This window comes from Cololabis saira, chromosome 19 (genome assembly GCF_033807715.1).
Source record: "Cololabis saira isolate AMF1-May2022 chromosome 19, fColSai1.1, whole genome shotgun sequence".
Classification (NCBI taxonomy): domain Eukaryota; kingdom Metazoa; phylum Chordata; class Actinopteri; order Beloniformes; family Belonidae; genus Cololabis; species Cololabis saira.
In genome coordinates, this window is record NC_084605.1 from 33409443 (window position 1) to 33436653 (window position 27211).

The 27211-nt window shown below is 38.6% G+C and overlaps 1 protein-coding gene across 11 annotated transcripts in view; it reads left to right on the forward strand.

Annotated features, from left to right (window-relative positions):
- Window positions 1-27211, forward strand: part of LOC133419371 (zinc finger protein 385C-like) — a 102807-nt gene that overhangs the window by 52710 nt on the left and 22886 nt on the right. Inside the window, exon 1 of one of the 11 annotated variants that reach the window (XM_061708518.1) lies at window positions 3987-4030. The exons of the other annotated variants lie outside the window; for them this stretch is intronic. Coding sequence (XP_061564502.1) covers window positions 4021-4030 — 10 coding nt within the window. The 5' untranslated portion in view covers window positions 3987-4020. Of the gene's footprint in view, window positions 1-3986; window positions 4031-27211 lie in introns of those variants that run through there. 11 annotated transcript variants of the gene reach the window in all.

Consider the following 27211-nt stretch of genomic DNA (forward strand, 5'->3'; position numbering starts at 1 on the left):
CTTTACAAAACTATTTACATTATTTTTTTAAACAATTTAAAGGGGCAACTAGTCTAATGTTTTATTTGCAACTAAAATAAACTCCATTGCACCGGGAACAGTCTCACTGATGGCTATTACTGCATTTAATATTTTTATTTTGTCAAAATTCACCTTACCAAATCTATTATTTAATCTATCATTGTTGTTGTTCCATGGTCACATTTCAGCCATTTATATCTCTTTGTCAGATGGCATTTTAAGTTTCTTTTACTGTCGAGTTTTGTTCTGTTTTTTTTTTTTATGTACTCATTACCACTGCCGTGAACCAAAGAGATAAAAAAGGTCTGAACGGAACTGATGGCTGAAGATAACTGCAGGTACGTTTGTGGGAAAAGGACATGGATGCCAGCATAGTAATAAAAATAAATTAAAAAAAAAAGAGGCTTGTGTTCTGCAACATTGGATTAGCGTTCAGGCAAAGAGTTACGGACAATTACTGAGGGAGCATCATGAATGGAGCTTGCTTTTCTGCCCCAAGGCCTGGACCCTTGGCCATCATAAATGGGAAAATGACTTCTTGAGTATACCAAAATGTCCTGCAGCAGTGTTCCCCAGTTCCAGTCCTCGGGGGTCTCTGCCCTGCATGTTTCCCATGTGTCTTTGCTCCAACTCACAATTTATCATCCCTCTCCCAGCCATATGCAGATGATCTACATTTTGACCCTTTATCTTGGGAGATCATGTTTTTGCAATGGCATGGTTCACATCAGCAAATTAAAGAGCAAACTTAAAATGTTCGAGGCTCTTCACTAAAACTATATAAATTAGCCTCTCATAATATTTCACGTTCTTGGAGGTCCCCCTAGTGGCCTGTGGGTCCCAAGAGGCTGTTTATGTGGTTTACCTCTCAAGCCATCTCGGTTGCAGATGAATGTTTTATTTATTTATTTTTTTATGTTTTAATGTAAGACTATTCAAACACACATCATAAATCCAACCTGAAAAATGATGTCTTTCAGAAAAGTCACCTATAATTTCTCCTCATACACTAAAAAGACAAATGAAACCTGTCTTCTTCAAATAACCCCCGCCCACTTCTCTGATGGAAAATCTGTAATTTTCTTAAATGGAGTTTTACTACAGATTGACTTGGTTTGATGCTTTTTTGAAGCTTGAATCAGCCTTTTACCTCAGCAAACGGCTGTAAAGCGGCTTAAGATCAGCCTGTCTGCAGGCACATGCACGCAAATACATGCTCCAGCATACTATGAGGGCACTGAAATAGGACATTTATCAGCTGGAGTTTTGTGTTATCTGGCCTCAATCCATCCAGCGGAAGCTGCTGAGCAAAAGCAGCAATTTTTCAGATGTCACATGATTGACTACTATTCTCCCCACTGCCTGAATGAGTTACGTACATGGAGAAAAAGGGGGCTCATGCACCAGTTTCCTGACCTTGATTGTGTGATCCGTGCAGTTTGGGGTTGCTTACCAAATTTCCAAAAGGAACTAATCTGAATTTCAGAGAAAAATTTGCTGGTATTCTAGATGCCGGTCCAGTGGGGCTTTGTTTGTAAAAATGTGAGCAATTATTCTGCATGCTTAGCAGAGTTCAATATATACATGCTTTTGTAATAACTGCACTTAATGTATTGACAATGTAGTCAAAACCATATCTTAGATATAATTTGAGAGTCTGTGAAGATGAAGATGTTATTGTATTGTTGTTGTTTTTTTAAGTTTTGAGAGCATTTAGGCTCTGTAAACATTTTGTTCCTGCTTCTCTGTCCTTCCCCCACATCCTTCAGGAAATCTGTGATTTCCATGAGTAACCTGGCATGTCAGACATGCACAGAGTCCGTAAATAGAGGTATCCACAGCCAATGTTTGCAGGTCCGTGACAAGATGAAAGCATGATGTGTGTAGCCGACATGCGATCATTCTGCTGGAGGCTCTCACACTGCACCTCCGTTTGCAGCAGTCTGAAATCAAGTGTAAAACTGTCAGGATTTGTCAGCGTTGTGTTTCCACATCGCCCTTAATCAAGGGGACAAGAAGCCAGCAAATAGCACACAGGGAAGACACAAGCTCTGTGTGTGTGTGTGTGTGATATGAGGCCAAGGGTTCTGTAGAGACTGTGAGAATAATTGTGTTGATCTGAAGTGATTATTGTGGCTGTTGAATGAATAACAATGCACTGAAGGAACCTCTTCTTCAGCAGTACATACACGCCCTTGTGTTGCCTTTGCAAATATCCATTGTCGTTCTTCTGGAATGATTTTTCAGAGGCACTGAATTCCCTTCCCTTCAGCAACATAAAGTGCATAGCAGCTAATCAAGAAATTAATATAAACTCTATACCGATTTTTTTTCATATGATCATCAAAATTTATACCGTAAACTTTTACAGAAATTATTATCTTGAAAAATTATAATTTTGGAACAAAATATTACAACATAAAAAAAACAAGGAATTTAAAACTATAGTGTTTTTTTGTTACGCATAAAGTGCATTTAAAATAAGTAGGATGTACAACACAGATGACTTTAAAAAAAATTACCTTAAACATCAAAGCTTAATTCAGACATTAAATAACAGTTTAAACAGGACAACATAAATTAATATTTGACAGAATATTCTTGACGATTACTAATAAAAAATACTAATTACAATTCACCTTTTATCATAAAGTGCCACAGCAAAAGTCGTCTCAAGGCACTTGCAGAGGACAAGTAAAATACAGTCCAGTCAAAGATAATCTAAGTCATTGTACTTCATTTATCGTTTCTGCTGTTGTATTGCTGTGGTTAAATAGAGGGAATGTAAAGTTTCATTATGATCAGCATTGCATTGATACGCTGGATAACAATTCACTGCTTGCTGAATACACAAACTCTGCCATGAAACAATTTTGTTTAGAGTTGATTTAGGATTTATGACTATTAATGTATTAATGTCTGATCGATGTTTTCAGTTTGCATTGATACTACCAGATCATTAATAATTAAATATATGTATAGATGTAAATAAATGGATCATTACACCTTCTTTAAGCCGTTAAAGGCTTCATTAATTGATCAAAATAGTGGTGGAGCCACAAACATGTGGATCTCGCAAGAATCCATCTGCTTTCCGAATGAAAGAGAAGCCTTCACTGGGTGAACTCTGTTATTCAATTACGCTGGTCTGCAGTTTAATTACGCTGGTGATCATATCAGTCACACTTTAGTGGTAGAGAAAAAATAATGACTTTGAACTGCATGAGTGACTTCTATAATTGATTGTTATCCTGTAGGACGTTGCAGTCGCTTTACAGCAGACTCACAACAAAACGACAACTGTGAGCTTTTACTAACTTGTGAACAATAGATTTGTACTCAAAGCTGAATACAAACACATTGATAAAAGATGACCATGAACTAATGCCAGGAAGGAAACTACATGTGGATGTCCCTATAGGAGCATGGGTGCAGGTGCACAGGCTTAGAAGAAGTGGAAGAAGAAAGAGAAGGAAACGGAAAAGGGGAGGAAGTGAGAGGTGTGAGATTTTCATGTTGTTAATAGCCAGTCTTCTGCCAGCTCTTTCTCTCCCTCTTCCTCGCTCTGCCTCTTGCTCCTTCACTCGGCTTCACACACTCATCCCCACAGAAGAATACACACTTGCTCTCCAGACACTCTCAGCTTCTCTTTTTTTTTTTTTTTTTACTAATTTCTAAACCTCCTTGCTCTTTCTGTCTTGTGTGTCATAAAGGGCAGCACGATCAGCAGAGCATGACACTTTTAATAGAAGCTCATGTGAGTCGTCGTTTCACTGCTGCAGTTTGGATCGCAGCAACGATGTGCCATTGACCTGAGAAGGGATTGCCATTTCACCTTAGGCAGAGAATCAAAGTGGAGGAAAGACAGATATTTAAAAAGAAAAAAAAGAGAGAGACAGAGCGGTTCTCTATAAGGACGTTATTTTTTTAAATTTGTGTGGTTGTAAATCAACTGACAGGTAAATTCAACATAGAAGAGGAATACTAAAACACGTGGAGATGCTGTTAGGTAAGCCATGCATTCTTACAACATATGTGTAACACAATTATTATCAAGTTATAGTTGCCTTCGGATGTGATGTTTCTGTGGCTCCATCTGCCTACATGCACGTGAAGACTCTTTTGTCAATGTATGTTTTACAACAAAGACTTCACATCACTGCTCAAGGGCAGGCTCAGTCTCCTGCCTACCATCTGCCCTCATTCGGTTCCCCTGCATGCAGAATGAGTCCCCGGCCTGTTTGTTTTTCTAATTGACCCCTTTTGATGAAGCCAAGTGGGGAGTTTAGACTATTACAACACTGTCATTCCCAGATGTGTCAAGTCATTTTAAAGCAACAACAGAACCGTGCTTGATATCACTGTGCAGATTGCTGGCAATTATTTCTCTGCCTCCCCAGGGAAGTATGCCCAGATTAGCTCGCATAATTGGCGTCTGTTAAAGATAAAGGCAGTGTGTGTACAGCTAGTCATCTGTGGTTATGTTTTTTTAGTTAAAGGAGCTAAATGCTGATTGCATTTAGGGTATTCTGATTTAAGTTTGCTGAGTGAAAGTCTTATGTTTCATTAGTCGCTAAAGACTAAGAGAGTGTGGTTTGTTTAAAAGTGCTAAGACTGGTCAACAAGACAATTAAAGCGTTAGTCTAATAATCTTATTTTGACCAGTAATGAAAGGCAAATAAATGAATAAACAAGAGTTTAGTATAGATATCCCTCCAACAATTGTTAGATTAATTAGTTCCTGTTTTTCTTTGTTTTGGACACACGTACACACACAAAACAGCACAAGAAATGTTGTGCTTCAAATATAAGTATTAATAAGTATTAATTTGTGCATTATAAATATCTGCAACACAAAAATACATTTTCCACGGTTAGGTTAGTGTCAGTGTCTTCAGTGTGAGGGTTTTTCTGCTTTTAACTTTTGAATATTTTTCTGCACTTGCTGAGGCATTTTTGACATGTTTTCACATTGTTATATAATCAGATAGATTAGCTCTCTACCAGATTGCTATGCTGCAAAATGGTAAACACTACTGAAAGAATTTGTTGGGTGGCAGAAAATAAAAATTGTGTGACTGATACTCAGTAATCTGAGACTGGAACGGATTAAACACAATGGCAGTCAGCTAAAATTAAATACATCAGTGCAGAGAATAAAGTCAGAGATTTTTCTGGGTTTGCATATTGTTGGCAATATTGTGGATGCTGCAAATTATTATTGATGGTTCATCTTTATATGGTATTATTATGACATGTTTAGGTTCTAAATACACTGTACAGCAAGTTATTCATTTACACACAAACCCATGCTTATATATGTATATAGATACAGTATATACACACACACACACACACACACACACACACACACACACACACACACACACACAGAGTTAGATCTCAGTAGCTTAGAGACTAAAAAAAAGCCGTTTTAGATGGAGAGATTGTGTCTGTGTGGCAGAGAAGATAAGATGTTTACGTTTTGCCTGGAAGCCATGCTTCCTCTGCCCACCCGAGAGCACCATTTTCATGTCGCAGTGACGACATGAATTTAAATATTATGTGAGTTTAACAAGTATGGCAAGCAAAAGCAAAATAGCAAAAGCTATTTTATACAAAAGCAACTTTGTCTAAGATAAGTCCATGAACCCGAGGACACATAAATACATAAAAATACTCACTACCAGTTTTTAACAGTGCTGTTTCAGTCAAAGTAACGGTTTGGAGTATTTGTTACTGTAATCTTTTACAAACAACTATAAATATTGCACTATCAAGGTCAATGTAGTTGCAATTGTGACTAAAATTGAAATTTAAAAAGAAATCGAATGGAAAAAATCAACTGAAAAACATTCTTATCATACATTTCTAATTTTTCTATTAACATTATGTCCTAATTTGTGGATCAAACTGTATGTGCATTCATAATAAATTAGAACTTTGCTTCTGTTTCATAGATTTAAACTTATGGTAAATTTACACATCTACATTCCAAAAGAGTTTACTTTTTTATAATTACACATTCAGAGGTGCACAACATCACAAATGGACAAGAAATATTTGCAGTGATTTCTGATTAAACTGTTGTTCATAAAACAAAAATCTATGTACTTTTTACATGAGTTGTCAAGATCACAGTGGTGTAAGATGCTTTTAGTTATGATTGGGTCTGCCCAAGTCGAACCCCAAATATGCTGGTTTCTTGCTAGTGTGTGGCTATTTTTGAAAGTGAACACTTTTCACAAAAATGTTTTATGTTACATATATACATAACCCACTGATGGGATGTGTTGAAGGGTGAAGATGACCCCATGTGGCAGGGGCAAGAATAGGTCAGCTATAGTAGATTGTATGTAAGGTTGACTATTATGTGTGATTTATGCTTCTACATCAGACATACGACATATGCCCATAGTAGCTGGAAATTCTACGTTGCAACCTTCGCTGTAAATTGACAGCAACTCCCCTGAAATGTAGCTACATGTTGGGTTGATGGGGATTGCAACAAATGTGATTGATCAACTTGGTATCATTGTATTTCCTGCCACACATTTTCTGCTACGACTTCTTCATTGCTTTTGAACCACGTAGAAGGATAGATTAATGCAATATCAGTACAAATTACTATTCCTCAACATCTATCTATTTGTTCCATTGCAATATCTGAGCTACATAAAAGAAGCTTCACACTGAAAGTTACATCTAAAAGCCAACTACAGTATCTTACTTCTGGGATAAACCACCTGGGAGATAATGAAAATTGGAGTTAATCTTCTGACCACTGGGGGGTGGCTCCATTAGCGAGTCAATCTGCATTGACTCCCATGTTAAAGGAGCTTGAGGCCGGATTGAGGCAGAATTTATGAAAAAAATTCGTAGTCTATACGTTTTAAGTTTTCTAGTAATAATGTCAGATGAAGCGTTCCAAACCCAAAAGAATGAGCCCTCTAGTGTATCTCTCTGTTGCCTTGAACAGGCTGTGTGCTGCAAAATGTGCTGCAATTCCGGGCCGGAATTTCCTGCGCTGGGCTGCGGATGTGACGTCACATGACGCTGCATGCCTGTTCTCCCCGTTCTCCCGTGCCGGCTTCGCTGTTGGCTGCAGTACCCCCGACGGCCGTCGTGGTGAAGGGTGGCGCTAGAGAGTCTCATTTCTTAAAAGGAGCCTCAAGCTCCTTTTAAAATGTCCAACTTTCCACCAGAAAATAACATCTTTACAGCCTGGTTCACAAAACGTTTTGGTCTCCAAAGCTATACTTAATATCCATGAAAACTGTGAGGGTGGTGAATTGCTTTGTATGCTATCAGGTGAATTTATATAAAGTGATTCATTTATAACATGGGGCAGCTTAACAAATGCCTAGCCATTATCACTTCATCAGTCATGGTTATGCGACAAAGCTTAACGAAGCAGTCGGCTGATTATACTAACCCAGCATCAGCTAAAGACAGCAGTTATTTTTGATTTTGTTTCCAAAACATCTGAAACAAGATATTTCTCTGAAAACATTCACCAGGAGCATAGCAGCTCCTCTGGCATGGATCGGGTTAAGGAGCTTGTAGCCATCACTAACTTTGATTGACATAAATCGAGTGTGTCAGCTTCCCGGGCTTGTTTGTGCTACCCATTTGCAACATGGCGCTATGCAGTACAAGAAAAAAGTGGTTTCAAAGCTACTCTTCAGAAAACCTATGATAGACATAATAAAGTAGCTGTGCAGTAATTTCAACAGTCTGTGGCTCCAGCACAGACGAGAACCCACGCAGCCATGTTGACCTTGGTGGTGCATTTACAGAGCAAGAACAAGAAGTCTAAACTTCAACTGTTCGAAATAAGCTCTGCACCTTGTCATGCTTTACCTGCAATCAAGTGTTACAAATTATGATTTAGATTTTTACCGTTAAATCGTTTTATTTTCTTCCTTTACTCCGGAATATGTTCCACAAACTAACCAGATTTTTGAATAGATGATATCAAACTGTAATTATGATTGGGGACTGGTCAGTCAACACTGCAGCACTCTATAAGAAAGGGCAGAGCAGGCTGTACTTCCTGAGGAGACTGTGGTCCTTAAACGTGTGTTGTTCCCAGCCTCCTCTTCTATGCCGTGGTATGCTGGGGAGGAAACGTTAAGAATAGGGATGCTGGGCGACTAGACAGGCTGGTTAGGAAAACTGGCTCTGTCGTGGGAGTTGAACTGGAGTGCATCACTTCAGTATCAGATAAAAGGACCCTGAACAAACTGATCAACATTTTGGACAATGACTGCCATCCACTGCACAGCACTATTACTAAGCAGAAGAGCCTGATCAGCTGGAGACTTCAATCACTGTCATGCACAACTGACAGGCTGAGGAAGTCATTTGTCCCCACAGCCATTGAACTGTTCAATGCTTCCCTCAAGGGAAGAGGTGAGATACTGTAGACTTCTCGGGTTAGTCTGTCTGCCTCTCCACCTTCACTATGTTTGTTTATTTGCACCATCACCATGACACCTTACCACGCACACAGAATCACAGGCCCAAACCCTGCCCTGTCACTGCAAGCGCTTCATTGTTTTTTAATTATCCTTAAGCACACTTGTGGATATTTGATTTAGTTGTATTTAGTATATTTAGTATTTTTAGTATTTTCATCTTCTACCGTCTTTATTGTTCAGCTGTGTTCTTTTATATTTAAATACTTAAGATACTTTATTGATTATCTATCTTTCCATCTATCTATCTCCAATAATCAGAAGTACACAACAGAAAATTCTGTATATAAGGAGACAAATTTCACTATAATTTTATGCGGCCAAACAAATTGTTTTTCTATACAGAAAATACCTAAACAGCTGATTTTATTTACCGTTTTGCACCAAATTGGCTATGCTCAGATTTAATCTGATCTTCAAATGTTTATTTCAGCAAGATTTCAGTTTTTCTGCAACAATAATCAACTTTGCTGCTGGCATTCCTGCAAACATGGACTTGTCCCTGCAGTAAAAGAAAACAGTCAGCCTGGTGATAAAAACACTATTTATTATATTCAGCCTCAGTTGGGACTGAATTAAAGCAAACAAATTTGAAACATCTGGCTTTTAATACCTTGCCAAAGCAGTGGTAGACAACAGATTTTAGTTTTTAGTCTAAAAAAAGTTTAATTTAAAAATTCCGTTGAAACGTCTCTTTCACCAAACATTTTTGGCTCAGGACAAATCATCTCCACTGAACACAAAGGTGTCAAGTTTTAATTTGAGTGACTTTCTTCTCAGGAAACTGTTTGCAGTATAGCCTGTATGGGATGGATGAATGGATGGTTACAAACATCATGTTGCATGTCGTCTGATTAGCTTAAATTGTAAAGTAAGCACTGAAACTTTTTTTTTTGTTTTAAAAAAAACTTTAACCTAATCTCACATAGAAATTGCATTTTGATGCAGGCACAGTGGGATTGCTGATCATTGTGCAACCTTATCCAGTTACGGGATTTAAAAAAAAAACGATGCAGTATATTATTCTTTTATGCCCCAGGCCATGATGTTCTTCTAACATAATCCTAATTTTAAATGAATGTCCACTTTCAATGCATATTTTTCAATGCTTAAATATTAACAAACAACAACTACAAGCTGTAGACACAGCTGATGAAGTCAAAACCAACATGTCAGCATTAATATGTGGGTGGGACATGAGTTGAATTAAGTTTTTCGGCTTTCAAATAATGCCAGCGCACCAAGTGTTTCCAAGATTAAATGAGGACTTCTTTGCCCGTTGAATATCATAAACAGTGTGTTTGTGTCAATTTCATAAAACACCCTGAGACTGTATTGCTCTGAGCAGATAGTTTACCAAGAAAAGCTCATGTGTCTGTCTGGCCACGGATCAATAGATTTCCTGTCTTTGCCATGCAGATGGGTTTTTTTTCTTACTGTTAGACTAAGATTAAAATGTACATTTAAAAAAAGTCTCTAAGTAAGCACAAAACTAGAACAATAGGGGGTAGTTCTGTTTTCTGTAAATCATTTTAGAGGATCTAATCAAATCACAGTCCTGCATGTTGAGTGTGATTTTATTGCCCATCATGTTAACTATGAGACCATAATTGTGTCCTGTAGCGATGAACAGATTCAGACAAAGCTTTGCTTCCCGGTTGAGCTGCAGCAAAAGTTTTTCCAAGATGTTGGAACAGGAAGTCCATGATAGGATCATTAAATTTCCCACTGGTGTGCATCATCATTATCAAGCAGCTTTAATGACTCATTATTCTAATCGAAGGATAATGGGAATGGAGCAGCATGGTTTTAATTGTTATACTGAATGTGTAGATCATCTCAGCAATCAGATGTAATTAGTGGACTGTACTGACTTGGTATATCATGTCACTGAGAGTATTTTATGTCATTTGTCCCACATCAGAATGCAAAAACAATGTATGCAGAATATTTCCCAAATTAGTTAAGGCTCTTCTTCATCCGCCAACTTGTTCTTGTGTCAAGAAATAGTTTGTCAGATTTGTTGTGTATTTATAAACATGAAATGAAGAAAAAACTTACCTGCTTGTCAACCCTGAGATCTGAAGGTGGCTTTTTTACAAATATTTTTTACACCATACTACATGGTGTTTTGAAATATGCACTTGATTCATGCAGGTATAAAGTCACACTGAAAAATAGGGGGACTTAATGGCCAACAAATAATCAACAATCAATGAAGGAAACAGCAGCTTAGTTTTTGTCAGTTATCTTGATCCAACGTTACTCTTGCAGTTTAAAACAAATTGGTTCTCAGATTTTTCATACATTGAAATATTTAGTCAATAAAATATATATATTAATATAATTTAACATGGAAACATTGTTATATCAAATCTTGACAATACATCAGGTTCTGCTGTAAATAGAGTTTTGATCTGCCCAGCTTTGAGTCTCTGTAAAGATACATCGAGTCCTGTGAACTACAGGTTTGTCAAACTTTTAGTTTCTTTATCAAACAGAGGTATCAAAACTGTTGTGATATTAAATCATCTTCTTTTAAAGTAGCCCTGGTACAGCTTTCAGGGATAAACCGTCACATGTGATGGTGGTGTTGTGTAATCTTTCAGGCTCACCTTCACCAGCCAGACAGACATATTTACTGCAGCTCAAAGAAAGGCGTTAGAACAGAAATACTCCCAAAGGTTCATGAGGCAGATAAAGCTCTGCACAGAGTTTAAATACCAATAAGTATGTGCTACACCCTGATTGGACTCTTATCTCAGCTGGAGCAGATGGTGGCTGTTTATTTTAAGTGCGTTTGATACAGACGGGCTGCACACAACAAAAACATTGTTCTTTCTGGCCTGCAATAGTACCTCAGTAGTTGTTTGTAACCTGGTTGTGTGTGTTTTCTTTTTACGGCCCCACTCTCTTGATTTCATGTTCGCGTCCGTTCGCATTCACAACCAACTGAAACGTCGCTCGCGTAGTACGCAAGTAGAATACGTCGTACCGGCGGTGACCAATTGGGGGCAGTATACATAGCCAGGGTTATAAAAGTAATTCAATATTTGGTAGTAGTATAATAAACGATGCCGGTTTTAGGGGGGGGGCAGGGGTGGGCTGTGTCCACCCAAACGTGCATCCTGCCCACCCAATCAAAGTTATGGGGATCCTTTATTTTTTTATAATTTTTTTTTTTATAAATATAAAAAAATATCACAGAATATGTGTACCGTTTCTGATTGGGTGGGCACTGCGCATCATTTTTAGACAACAATGAACGCATACTGCAAAAGTTGTGTCTCGGCGGAGAGGTGTTCAGAACAGCACACACTGAAGGCTGATTTATGGTTCTGCGTTACACCAACGCAGAATGGTGCACGTCACTGCGTACCCTACGGCGTAGGCTACGCCGTACCCTACGGCGTGGCAATCAAACTTTGAAAATCGATTGTCCGCATGCGCAGAACCACAAAGTAGCATTTCTCTGCAGGTAGCAAGGATTGACAGAACACCGGTCCCAAGCCCGGGTAAATGCGGAGGGTAGTGTCAGGAAGGGCAATTGGGTTAGCATACTGTGGAGAAGATAGATGAACTGATATGATGACAGCATAGTTTTCTATGCATTTCGGGGGTTTGACCCCCCAAAATTTTTTCGCCCCCGCCGCGTTGCGGCACGGCCAGCATCGCCCACCTTACATTTCAGTCTGCCCACCTTAATGGGCCTCACTAAATCCGGCCCTGATAATAAACCAGCTGGTGGAATAAAGATAAATAAACCAGACAGCAACACTGGATGAAGAGGAGATCACTGCATTGTTTTTCTTGTGATCTCGGTAAAGAAAACGATCGGAGATGGTTTGTCAGGCCGTTCAACCAGAGCCGTTGGGAGACTGGAGAGCTCGTTCGTTCTGCCGATGCAGGTAATTGATGATGACAAACAGCAGCGATATTTCTGCATTTCCTCCGTTTGGTTTGAGGACTTGTTAGATGGGATTGTCCCGCTGATTCAGCTCAAAACCACACAGACCGCAGCAGAGAGCTGTCATCCTGCGCTACCTGACTCGGACGAGCTGTCGAGCTGCAGCAGCCAGGTGGAGCAGCACGCGCATGTCGTCAGATTTATTTACTGAAATATCTGGAGCAAAGTCGGTGTCGGTCGAGCGATGACTGAAGAACCTCTGAATCCAGCTCAGATGTTTGATTGGTGGACAAAACAGCCCACCAGCAGCATCACCGCTGCATCTTCCCACGAGCACGGACATAATGAGCACGACTCTATCTGCACCCAGGACTGTGTTGATCTGCCGCCCGCTGTTTTGACCCAAATGTTTGTCACCGTGCGGCGGAGATGTCGTATCATAAATGTGAGGATAACACCTGCTCAGCCTCTCCTCAAAACAGTCCACAAGTTTTCGACCTCTGCATCAAGTCACTTGTGGTCACCTGGTGCTCGGACCGGGACAGCGCTACTCGCGGGCAGAGCGAGAACTGCAGGTCGCTACGCATTCAGTGTCTTTTGGAGAACGTGCCTGTCGACGCGTCAAATGAACACAGGATAGCTACGCGTGGCGGCCATTATGCGTACGTGTACGCGTTCTGAACAGCAAGTATATTCGCCCCCTTAGCCTAAAGTGTTTTTTGAGCATGAACTTTATCACGAGATTATGCAAAAAATGAGTTGCTTCGGTGGTTCACCGGATTGCTTGAACAGTTCCTCCTTAACAGCATAAAACAATATCAAGTGTCTTTTTAACAGTTTTATCACTCCAAAATCTCTGTGTCTCCGCTATCGTCTTGCTGCAACGCAGCCGTGGCGTCTTCCTCACCAACGTGAAGAAGGCGGGACATATGTAGCTCTAGACCAAAGTTTTTCTTCACAGGGCAACTTACTGAAGCATCATTAGACCTCTGAGATGAAATGAAATGATTAATCAAATGCAGAATAAAATAAGGAATATAGTATGAACCAAATAGCAGTGTTCAGAAGCACTCTACAGCCGATATGCACACTTCAGAAAAGAGCCATAAGCACAAACAATGCAGGATACTGAGAACACACACTGAAATGTATGGATCTGGTTAAATACAAAACAGCGCAAATAATGTTCAAAGGAATAATCTACTACCAAAAAATATCAGAGGAATGTTCACTGAGAGACTATTCTATTCTATATTCTATCTATACTAGTCTATTTATATAGACTATATTTATATGGATATAATAGTAATAATGTAAATTCATAGTTATAAAGGGGTAGGAACTAGGAAAAGGTTTATACTTCCTTCTACTCCTTTTCCAACCTACTGTATGTGCATATGAAGATGTTACTGTTTATTTTTATTTTTTATATACATGTTCGAAATAAATGTATTCATTCATTCATTCATTCATTCATTCATAAATAAATAAGGAATGTATGAATTAAATAAAAATAATTTTCAGTGAAAGAACATATTTTTACGTTTTAACACATCTTTTTTTGTTTTTTTCAACAGGTTACACATTCTATCAGGCATTTGAATTTAACATAAAAAGCAGTGAGACAATAAAATAAGTTATAATTTAGAAAAGCAGAAGACGGACACTTCACTATACTGTTTTATTTTCTTGGCATAATTGCTTTTGATCTTTTTAAACTTGACATCATTAATAAAACCAGAGAAGGAAGGCATAGAGTTCTGCCATTTAGCACAATGGATATGATATTTACCCAAAAGAATGATACAGTGTGTAATGTCTGAAACACACTAAACTAGATGATCCATATAAAAAATATGATAAAGTTCAAATTGCAGTACATCATTAATTTTTAAAGAAAAGCTATTTTTTTATGTCACACCAAAAACATTGTGTGATAGGGCATTAAAAAAAAGATGTTCCATAGGGTTTCATTTTCATTATTACAAAAAGAACACTGATCCACCTCAAAACCAAATCTCTTTTTAGAAGTTCTGCCACAGGATACATTTTGTTTATGACTTTAAACTGTGATTCTTTCACTTTAGGTAAAACAGGCCATTTTATAAATTTTGAGTATGCTTTATCTAGGGGTGTTAAATTACAGCGTTAATTGCGATTAATTAATTACAGGCATATTCAGTGCATTATGTTTTTTAATCGTTTCATCTATTTTTTAATCTCTAATTTTCCTTTTTCTGTTTTGTGAGTTGCCTTTATTAGAAGAAAAATGCTTTTAGGATACATGATGATGATTCAGCTAGAAGAGACATCCAGAGGCAAATCAAAACACAAATTGTAGTAGACGAACAACTACAGTCAAAAGATAGAGGGCGCTCTGACATCTGGTAACCCCAGAGAGGTTTGGCAGGGCATTAAACCATGACTAATGTCCCTAAGGGCAGAGGAAAAGCTTCACTTGACCTTCATGGTAGTGAGGGACTGGAGATGGCCAACCAGCTAAACACCTTCTTCTGTCGTTTTGACGGTGGTAGCTGTAACGATCGTCCAGTGGTGTCATCCTCCCCTCGTACCTCTCCTCCGGATATTATTAAAGAATCACAAGTTTTGCACCTTTTTAAAATCTGCAACCCCAGGAAAAGCCCCGGCTGTGGAAGTGTGCTTAAGCACTGTGCTGAACAGCTGGCACCAGTTTTTACTGACATTTTTAGGTCTTCTTTTAACACTCATAAGATACCGAGCATTTGGAAAGCAGCCACAATTGTACCTGTTCCAAAGTCTCACAGGCCCTCAGGCCCCAACAACTTTAGACCGATCGCCCTTACATCGTTGGTCATGAAGTGCTTTGAACGCCTGGTGAAAAAGCACATTGTGACCTTAACTCATCATCTAATCGACCCCCTGCAATTTGCTTACCAGGCCTGTAGGAGGGTTGAGGATGCTGTACTGGACCTACTGCATGTACTACATACTCATCTGGAGAAAGCCAAGACCCATGCTAAGATTTTATTTGTGGACTTTTCATCAGCTTTTAATACAATTTTACCGAACATCTTAGCAGAAAAACTGGAAACAGAATTCTCACTTCCATCTTGTCTGCTTTTATGGATTGTTGATTTTCTTAGCAGTAGATCTCAGCAAGTCAGAGTTGGAACATCACTCTCAGATACAATCACCACTTCCCCTCAGGGTTGTGTTTTATCCCCACTGTTATTTATTCTGTAAACAAACTCCTGCACAAGCACTTTCTCCAACAGGCACTTTATTAAATACGCGGATGATACTGCATTAGTGAGCCTTCTGCATGATGGAGAGGAGTAACATGGGCCAGTTCTGGACCATTTTCTTAAATGGTGTGAGAGGGCAAACTTTGTCCTCAACACCTTAAAGACAAAGGAAATGACCATTGATTTCAGGAAGCAAAATTCATTTCTACCCACTTTTATCAACGGAGAGGTGATCCAGTCTATGACCGAATACAAGTACCTTGGGGTTGTGCTTGATCACAAACTTAAATGGGACAATGGTCTGACTGCTTGTGCACTAAGGCTAGACATAGACTGTACTTTTTAAAGAAACTGTCTTTTAATGTTAATGGCAAAATGTTTTACTGTGCTTTTATTGAAATTGTTTTAAATTTTTGCATCATCTGCTGATTTGGGAATGCCTCTGAGGCACAAAAGAGGTCTGTTAGGAGGACAGTAACAACAGCCAGCAAACTGTTAGGAACCACCCTACCCATCCTTGAAAGCAGATACAGAGACCGACCGGGTAACAAACAAGGCAAAGGCCATTGTGGCTGATGAGACGCACCCACTTACCTCCAGTTTTAAACTGTTGCCATCAGCTCAGCATTATTGCCCCCCCTTGTTCACTAAAAACTGGTCAAACAAGTCCTTTATACCCCAAGCCATTAAACTTTTAAATATTGCTATAGCACCCCAGCTGGCTGGGCAATACCATGTACAAGTGGATGCACCGTGTTTGTGTTACTGTTCTGTGTCCCTGTTTTATGCTGTTTGTCAAATTGCATGTGTGTCTTTTGCTGCAAACAAATCTCCCCACAGGGACAATAAACATCTATCTATCTATCTTATTATGAAATCTGTGTTTGTGCGCTTCTTGTGTTGTTGCGGGTGGAAAACAACGATCAGTCCCACCTTGAAGTGGACGTTGATTGGCTGTCCCTGTGTGTGGGCGTGGTTATCGGAGAAGACAAGTGAAAACGAAGGAGCATGTGAAAGTTGTCGGTCCAGTGAATGAGGGATTTACATTTCTAAAACGCGCCGACAGCACCATTGATAAAGGTAGAGTGATATGTCTTTGCGGAAAGGACTTTGCTCACCACCGAAGCTGCTCAAGTTTATCCACATAAACGAAAAACACCCGGTCGCGAACGCAGCCGCAGCTAATGTTATTCAACGATGTTACCACAGCAACGCTCTTCCCCAAACTAGACTGGAGGAGAACACCACGCGCATGCGCACGTCTGCGACCGAGAGGCTGGCAAATGTTCTTGCCAAGTGGGTGTAAATGACTAGGACTGCATCTGTTCAAGTCTGTTAAAAAATTAATAAATTACTTTATAAAGCCACTTTTTTTGTTGTTATATATCAATCTTTTGATCTGCCACAATAATGTAATGAATTCAAAGGAAAACACCTAGTTGAGGGATTTTCTCAGCAATTTTTAGGTGATATTAAAAAAGCGATTAATTAGATTGATTAATTAATTACAGATCTTAATTAATTAATAGCTTGACAGTACTAGCTTTATAATGTATTCAAAGTAAGAGAACTATATCCATGCCAAATGATCCTTCTGTCGTAATTATGAAACATTTGGGATTTCAGAAAACTACTAATAAATGTATTATTGCATTTTTTTATCATTCAGATGACATTGTCCTATCCATACATTTGTACTAGTGAGAAATTATTGTGCATCATAAAATTGAATCAGAAGTGAATCAGAGGCAGCGGGATCAGTTTACATAGTTTAAATTCTCTTTGAGAACAGTTTAGAGAATATTTTTCTGAAAAATTTGTGTAGATTGAAATGACACAGTTATCATCCAACAAATCTGTTATAAATATAATGTTTTTGTTAAATCATTCGCTTTTGAAAATTGATTTTCTATTAAATGTTATTACTCTATTATTCCATAAGGTTGAATTATGATGAGAAAAGTTGTGGGTAAATATAATTTCAGAAAATAAAAAATCTGCTTGTGAAAGTTAGATAGCTTAATCGAGATCTTGTTTACCTCGAAATCACATTTCAAAATAAAGTCTAAGCCTCCTGCTTTTTCAAACAAGGATCTTAGATTGTTGAACCACATGGAGAGATTTTAACCAGTTAATTCTGAAAGTGCCAACGATTGATTCAAATTCTGGAGCTTTGATACCACCTTTATCATACTCCTTCACAAGTTGAGATCTTTTAAAGGATATACATGTAGGCCACTATCCATGCACAAGGCATGGGGTAGGAGGCTAAATGCTGACACTGCCGCAGGTAGGCTCTTGGTGAAATAATTCCTCATGACACTATTATACCTTTTTGATGCAATTGCCTGATGTGCCTTTCAACCTTTAGATGCCTTTTACCGGAGTGCCCAAACGGTCTACTTTTGTATATAGAGGGAACTTGTGAGTGAAATGTTTGTTAGCTGGAGATAGCATCCTAATTCTAGCTTCAGGTTTCAGTGTTTTGTGTTGGTGTTGGCGCTTATCACATTGCATGATTGTCCTAGCCATTAATGAGCTCTATACACTTAAATGGAGATTTCCTATTTATGTATTTTTAAAAAGAGTGAGTACTCTAATCTGGATTTAACATGTAATGAATTGAGTCAATGATTTTGGATTTAGTGAGCTATTATTCCGATTTAATCATTTTGTACTGGTTACAAGGAGTGGTATTTTGATGCTGCCCAAAAGCCTAGAACTGAAACCCGCTGCAAGACTGTCAAGTGTTGAACTTTGTATGTGCGGTAGGAGGTCCGGTTGCCTGCCACATACATTGAAATCTCAGTTTCTTAGGAATGGATGTTCTTACATGGACTGAACCACTTCCTATGATGAACTAAGGACCTAACTGCATTCATTACGGACAAGTTTATTTTATGTGCATGAAATCGCTGTACATGTGTTGTACATATAATTTGGTGTAGGGGTGGGCGATATGACCTAAAATTAATATCACGGTATTTTTCATCTTTTGAACGGTGACGGTATAATATCACGGTATTTTTTGGTACGTTTTGGGAAGAGTAGCCTGTCCTGTCCCTTTATGTGAATAAGGTTAATATTTTTATATATATATATATATATATATATATATATATATATATAATATTTATTTTTATTATATTATATTTTAAATATTTTGTAAACCTGTCTTAAAATGTAATACTGGACCTCGGTTGGGCTGGTTGGACAGCGGGTGGTGGAAAATTTCCCTTAATTTTAAATCCAAAACTTGACAGGTTTATGCCATGAGTATTCATATACAGTAATCCCTTGTTTTCCGAGAGGGTTACGTTCCAAAAAGAACCCGTGATAAGTGATATTCACATAGTAGCAACCCTTTTTTTTTTAATAATTATTATACAAAGCTTCAAATAGCGGAGTTCAACACCGCCTCGCACGTATTTCAGTGCTCTTCTGAGCCGCTTCATCCCGACTCGCGCTGCAGCGTCTTTTTCTTCTAAAGCCCGCGGTACAGGTGTGTTTTTTCGAGAGAAGAACATGGTTATGGGTATTTTTTTGTCACTCTTTTTTTCTTCTGGGCAAAAAGATTCTTTTAAACCGACATTCATTAATTTTTCTCCATCTTGAAGTGGGTGACTGGTATTCCAGCAGGTTGAAACAGCGCTCTGCGCTCCGCTGCCGTCAAAGACCCGCCCAGCTCCACTTCTGATTGGCTAGTGTTAGTTTGGTTGAGCGCCAGAGCTGCTTTCCTCTCATTCCATTGGTAGACGAACCCGGTTGACTAAGACTTTTTTTTCTCTCTCAAACCTTTTTTTTTTTTTTTTTTTTTTTAAAGCAGTCAAACTCGCACGCCGAGAAAAAAAACTCCGTACGCCGGAGATCCGGCACGGTGCCGGAATACTTTAAGCCCTGCATTTCTTACTACTCTTGTCGTAAGGTGTAGCAGCAGTAAACAGCAGTGAAAGCTGTGTAGTCTTGGGACGTGCTCCGCTGGTTCTGCAGCAGCACCAGCGGAGCAGCGGGACCAGCTGCAGCTGCTGGTCCCACTTGCGCTCGTTTTGGCCCGGGTTGCCTCTTCATATTCACGGGCGTGCGTGTTTTTTAAGTGATGAAACAGGTTGCTTGTGTTTCCACCTCTTGCTGTCACAACACGGCAGCAAACCAAATTATTTTATAATTGATTTATTACGGTATTGACGGTATTGCAAAATCCATGTCGTGGCGCAGTTTCACACCGGTGATGACTATGACACCGGTGTACCGCCCACCCCTAATTTGGTGCACTGTGAAATTTAATAAACTGTGGAGTTTAAATATACAAATTACTAATTGCAAATTCAGTCCTGTCTGTTTTTAGATATTGGGCCATTTCACTCCCTTGAGTTGAACTGTAGGTCTTCTTTTCTTGATCATTAACTATTATTTAAACTGTAGCTCGTGTATGCTACATGTTCATCTTTTATGGTCATCTTGCTATAAGCTTAAAGATAAGAGAACGTCGTGTGCATTCACTTTGACTTACGAGAGTGGGAGTTCTCATAAAATGTTTCTAAAGAACATACCACAAACATTCATTCTAGTGCACCTGACTGTGGTAAAGATTCCAGATTTGCCTAGATAAAAAGCTGTGATCACTTCTGATATTCTTATTGTTTTTGTATACTCCTGTGTGAATATCACAAGCTAATAGAGATTATGCCTTCCACACTAACCTGTGATTTTTTCTTTTTCTCTTTGTCCAGAGGACACTAGTCCTGGATTTCACCTTGAACAAATCTGATAAACGCTTATAGACCCTGGGGTGAAAATAGGCCCACGGGGGCGTCAGATGAAAGTAAGACAGATTACCGCAGGGAGCCTGATCAAGGCTGAGTGTTGCCTTGCAGGTAGAAATTCTCCTGAAGCTCTTCCAGCTCCAAATAGTCACTGAAAACCATCAGGTTTATCTAGCTGGTGGCTGCTGGTTGTGTCATAAGAGTCTTTAATGTAAAAAGGACCACATAGAGCACAGCAGGGGCAGAATTTAAAACTTTTTTTTATTTTATTTTATTTACTTGTTTTTTATCCTCAGTGAAATTAGCTTATAGCAGCTGCCAATGGTATTTTTAATGGGTGCTAATTCATCCTCCAGAGCTCATCGTAAATGCCTGGTGCTATGCCTGTTGTGTAAGCAATAAATGGCATCATCATTACTGCAAAAGCGCAGTGCGCCAACCACTTATGTTTTATGACTCAGAAAAGCTGTGTGCCTCATGCTAATACGAAATGGAAAACATGGCATTCAGTTGTAAAAACTGACAATATCTTCCACAGGCTTAACAGCAAACTACTCAGAAAGAGAGACACTTGTTTTTGCATTCTAACTGCACATTTCTGAAGCTGTGAGTTATGATTTACTGCTGTTGTGCAAATGGAAAGATTACTGCTAGTTAAAGATAGAGACATTTTATTATCCATATCATAAATCTGTATGATGAGCAATAGTGACTGTGATAGCTTTATGTTTTTTATCATTGATTTGTAGAAAAGGTCATACAGTGCAATATAATCATCAAAGTAGCCTAATTCACCACACAGAAAATCCTTTAGTGTTTGTGGCGGCTGTGTTTATTATTCTTAATCCTAAATAAGCCATAATGTAGACAGAATAAAGATCCCTCTACAGATCATTGTCTTACACTTTGAATTGTCTTGTACATGAAATTTGCTATACAAATAAACTTGCCTTGACTCCATCTACCCCCATCCTCTGCATCCTCTTCTCCCACACCAACCAACCTCATGTCTTCTTTTACCACATCTATAAATCTCCTTTTTGGTCTTCCTCTAGGCCTCAGCCTGGCAGTTCCCACCTTAGCCCATAGCATATCCACCGTCCTCCTCTGCATTATGTCAACAAAGTGTCTAGCTTTCCTGGTCATAGTCCCAACATTCACAATCCCTTCTCTCAGTTCTAGACTCTTGACTTTCCTATTCTCTTTCTGCCTATGAGTACACCTTCCTCCTCTCCTCCTTCTTCGACCCGCAATAGCCCAATTTCCATCAGCACCGTGCAGGTTAACAGCACTGGTAGCGGTTGTTGTTTACCCAGGCCTTGACCGATCTGGTATGGAAATCCAAGGGGCCTCGCGCTATGGGCCGTTTTTGGAAAAAAAACAAAAAAAAATTGGTTTTTTTTTTTCCCGTTCTTTTTTCCCTTATAAATATCAACAGTCACGTTCCATTACAGACCTAAATGTGTACTAGTCTGTCCATATCAATAAATATATGTGCAATGATGCGTGTGTCTGTTGTTCAATACAACTGATCAGACCAAGCGCATAAACTGTCACACAATGTCGAGAGAATGAGACAGATTCAGGAAATTTCCATCAGGGGATGAAAAAAGAAAAAATCTAAAGAAAATGGAAGAGTTTAATGCCTCTGTGAAAGGCTCGTTTGATAAATTTGTTACAAAAATCACCGATCTGACCGGGTCTCCAGCAGCCGTGGGGCCCCGCGTCGAGGCAAGCCAAGATGATGATGAGGCAGGGGAAGGTATCCAGTATTTTGCTAATTGGAGAGTTAAAATTGCGCATATAGACACCCGATCCGACCCGAAAAAAACAAAAATTTCGCAGGCCCACCCTGACCATTTCGCACAGGGCCTCGCAAATCTCCCAGACGTCTTTGTATATATATATATACACACACACGGTATATAGAGGACATTTGTGCTTGGTAGATTATTTCTTTGTTGTAACAATGCTTCTTGGCAGTAAATCTTATACTGTTGGAAAGCCTGTTTATTTCCCTTTTTAAATGTAAAACAAATTTCAAACATCTAATCCACCAAATACCAAACGAGTTAATGGCAAAATAAGCTGCTTGGCATTGGCAGAGAAGATTTGGCAAATTTTTCATGGGCACCACCCACATATTCAGCTCTGCTGCTCGTCATACATATGCATGTTTCTTACACATGTGGCACCATTTAAAAGGGAAATAAACAGGCTTTCCAAAAATATCAGATTTATTGCCAATAAAGTATTCTTACAACAAAGAAATAATTTATAAAACAAAAATGTTTAACTTTTTGTGCTACGTTTTATATGTCTGTGTGGGCTGAAGTGTGCGCATTCTTTTTCATCTTGAAATTATTTGACACGGAGGAGAAATAGGTCATTGAACGTATTTTCATGGTACTATTACAGTGGAATATCTGCAGTCCTTTCAATGGTAAATGAGGTGGAATTAAGAAGCAGCCCTAACACAGCTGCCAGTGTCACCAAGCATTAATACCACACTGAGGAGACTCATCAGGGGATGTTGTTGGTGTCAGAAATTAAAGTGTCCCTCCATGATCCCATGTTGCTTCAGAGCAAAGACAGAGAGGTGGGTTCAGACAGATAATCCCAGGAAATGGGTACACCATGAAAAGAGCCGCAGCAGCCTCTCTTATGCTGTTGCTTCTGTGAAAGCCTCTCATCCCCGCTTTTTCTTCCATGCACCATAAAAAGATGCAATTTCTCTCTCTCTCTCTCTCTCTCTCTCTCTCTCTCTCTCTCTCTCTCTCTCTCTCTCTCTCTCTCTCTCTCTCGCTGTCTCTGAGATTGGTATGATGTTGAGTTACCCAAAGACTAATCTTAGAAATAACAGAGATCAAGCTTTTCTTCATTCCTTTCTTAAGATTTTGTCATTTTTGCTGCTCATAATCTTACATCCCTTCTCAATATAGAAAGACTGGCTGCTATTGGATACATTCCCAGCTTTCCAGCTTAGAAAAAGCACATTTGAATAAAGAGGAATAAAGACTAGCGAGCATGCAGCGACTCATTTAAAATTTTGGATTTACCGTTATGGTAGCAAAAAATAAGAGAGCGATCAAGTTGATTAGAACATCTCCTAAATGGAAATTTCAAATAAAATGGATACGGGATCAAAAATTCCTACAATTTTTGGAAAAACAAATGGATGTATATTTTGAGTTCAACACATCTCAGACATCAGCAACAACTAGATGGGAAGCCTTTAAGGCATTTATTAGAGGTCAAATTATAAGCTACACAAGCAGGAAAACAAAAAAAGCACACGAAATAATTAAAGATTTGGAATTCAAAATCAAAATGCTGGAGAACAAGAGCTTGCAGGAAGGGCAAAATGAAAATGAGATCTCCAAACAACTATTAATACTTAGAACTCAATATAATGAGATAACATCTGATAAGGCTGCTGCATACTTAATGAGGCTCAAACAACAATATTATGATCAGGGAGAAAAACCTGGTAGACTTCTGGCGTGGCGTATTAAACAACAGGAAACTGAAAGGGTAATAACTAACATTCAGGATGCAAAAGGGAATAATATCATCGACCCATTAGAAATTAATATGGCATTTAAAAAATTCTATGAAAACCTCTACAGCTCAGAGTGTACTAGTAATGCGGAAGACCAGAATGAATTCTTAAATAAACTTAATATTCCTCAAATATCTGAGGAAAGAAAGAAAGCTCTGGATAAACAAATATGCATAGCTGAGATATTAGAAGCTATAGGTGCACTGAACGCAGGAAAGTCAGCAGGGCCGGATGGCCTCCCAATTGATTTATATAAACATTTTAAAGACAAATTGGTAAAACCTCTTTATGAGATGTATGTAGAAGCATACAATAATGGTTATCTCTCTGCTTCAATGAGAGAGGCTTTAATCATTCTGCTTCCGAAACCAGGGAAACCCAACACTAAGTGTGAGAATATGCGCCCGATAAGTCTAATAAACACTGATACAAAAATCCTTAGCAAAATTCTGGCAAAAAGGTTAGAAGGTGTACTTCCAGAGATTGTGGGGCATGACCAAAATGGGTTTATAAAGGGAAGACAAGGATTCCATAATGTAAGGCGTGTTCTCAATGTACTCAATCACCAAAAAGACGAAAAGGATACAGCTCTTCTCTCGCTTGATGCGGAGAAGGCCTTTGATAGAGTTGAGTGGACCTATCTTTTTAGCGTTATCACTAGATTTGGGTTCGGAGATACTTTCACTAACTGGATCAAATTACTACACCTCAACCCTATAGCTGAGGTTTTAACCAATGAGGTGATATCTGAATCCTTCAAAATCACAAGAGGCTGCCCTCAAGGTTCACCTCTGTCACCATTGTTGTTTGTCCTAGCAATTGAGCCATTAGCAATAGCAATACGATCTAGTGAGCAAATTCAGGGGATTACAATTGGAAATACGGACCATAGAATAGCTTTATTTGCGGACGATGTAATTTTATTCCTTAAACAATTAAACACTTCCCTACCTGCATTGTTAGATCTAATCAACCAGTTTGGTAACATATCTGGATATAAAATAAATGCTCCAAAATCGTCATTAATGCTGCTTAATGAAAAGGAAAGACAAGATAAAAACCAACATTTATTCACTTTCAAATTATCATCTAATTTCACATATCTGGGCATTAAAATAACACCTCAGGTAGATAACATAGCATTAATAAATTATGAAGTCGTAATGGACTCAGCATGTAAGTCCATAGAAAGATGGATGTCCTTACCTGTATCTTTGATAGGAAGAATAAATGTACTAAAGATGAACATATTACCTAAATTTATGTATCTCTTTCAAAATATCCCTCTGGCACCACCTACAGGAATGTTTATGAAAATCACAACACTTGTTAGGAAATTTATATGGAACAAGAAATGTCCTCGAGTTCGCCTGTCTTTGCTGTATCTTCCATTTGATGCGGGGGGGCTGAGATGTCCAAACTTTTATTGGTATTATTTAGCAGCACAATTAAGAACTATTATGTTTTATTTTTCCTCTAGAGAAATTCCGTCATGGGTGGATATGGAGTCATGTTCCTTTAAGATACCGCTGCATTTATTCTTGTATTCAGACAAGTTAAATGATCTAAGAAGACATACCACTCACCCTATAGTTCTGAATATGATTAATATATGGTATGAGGTAAAAAAATATATGAATATACCTGATTCCTTGTCACAGTTCAGCCCAATTTGGGGCAATGGTACATTTAAACCAGGCAAGCAGGATGCAGGATTCCAGAGTTGGGCAAAGAAAGGAATAAATAAAATAGGCGACCTCTTTAAAGAAGGGGTTCTAATGACTTTTGAAGAAATTTCCCTAATTTACGGAATCCCAAGGAAACATTTTTTTAAATATTTGCAAGTGAGGAATTATATTTCTTCTTTGCAAAACCAATCAGTGGGTATCCCGGTAGTATCATCCCTAGAAGAAATAATCACAAAGAATTGCAATAATAGGGGATTGATTTCATCAATATACAATTGGCTTGCATCTGGCTCTAATGAATCATCACTGACTAAACTTGTGACATGGAGGACGGTCTTAAAACAGGACATCTCAGAAGATGACTGGAAAAACATATGTGAAAAATCTCAGAAACAAACAGCAAATACGAATCTAAAACTACTTCAATATAATTGGTTAATGCAGACATACATAACTCCTATCAAATTAAATAAATATAACAGTAATACACCTGACAATTGTTTTAAATGCAATGAGGTTCAAGGAACATTTTTGCATTGTGTTTGGGAATGTGATAAAATTAAAAAATTCTGGAGGGAGGTGATTGTTAAAACTGTGCTTATTCTGTCCTGCATGAATATCCCACTGGAGCCTACCTTGTTATTGCTGCATTTATATCCAAAAGATCTTAATTTGAAACCCCAAGAACATACATTTACTGATTTCGCTATATTGCAGGCAAAAAAGATCATCGCTCTCAATTGGAAGAAAACGGATGCTCCTACAATTGGTGCGTGGTTCAAGGCAATGGCACAATGTAGGTCAATGGAGAAAATAACTTATACACTAAAAAATAAACTTGGGATGTATGAAGAAATCTGGAAACCATTTGATCAATTTATTAAAAAAGGAGACATAGGAGCGCTTCTACGGGAGGACAATGCAGGGCAGGATACCTAAGAAGGAATCTGGAGGATGACAGGAAAAGGGCAATTTTTGATTATTTTGTTAAGGTTATGTATATCTTTAATTTCCTAGAGGTACCACTGGACTGTGTTGTTATTTGGTACTAGTATTAGGTACCAACTTATGATTGTATAACAAGAAATATGTAAAGAGAGAAGGGATGTGGGGTGGGATGGGATGGGGGGGGGGGGGTTAAAACTGTTAAGTCAGAACTAGATGTGAAATGTCCTTTATTGTAATATTCTGTTTGTAAATGAAAAAACAATAAAGATATTGTTAAAAAAAAAAAAAAAAAAGAGAGCGATCAAAAGTGACAGCAGTGTCATTCTTTAAATGTTTCTACTTTCTCCCGTGGTGTTTCAAAAATATATATATACACACACACAGCTGGACACCTTCAGTTTGTTCGTAATTTATAAAATCTGCTGTACTCATATATCCATTTCTCTACCAACCTAATCTGTGCAGGGTCTCAAGGGCCTGCTGGAGCCTCTCCCAGAGCCCTATGGGTAAAAGGCAGGGGTTCACCTGAGGCAAGACACCAGTCTACTGCAGGGCAACATACAGACAAGCAACCACACACACCTACTCCTTTGGAAAATTCAGGTCATCAGGGCA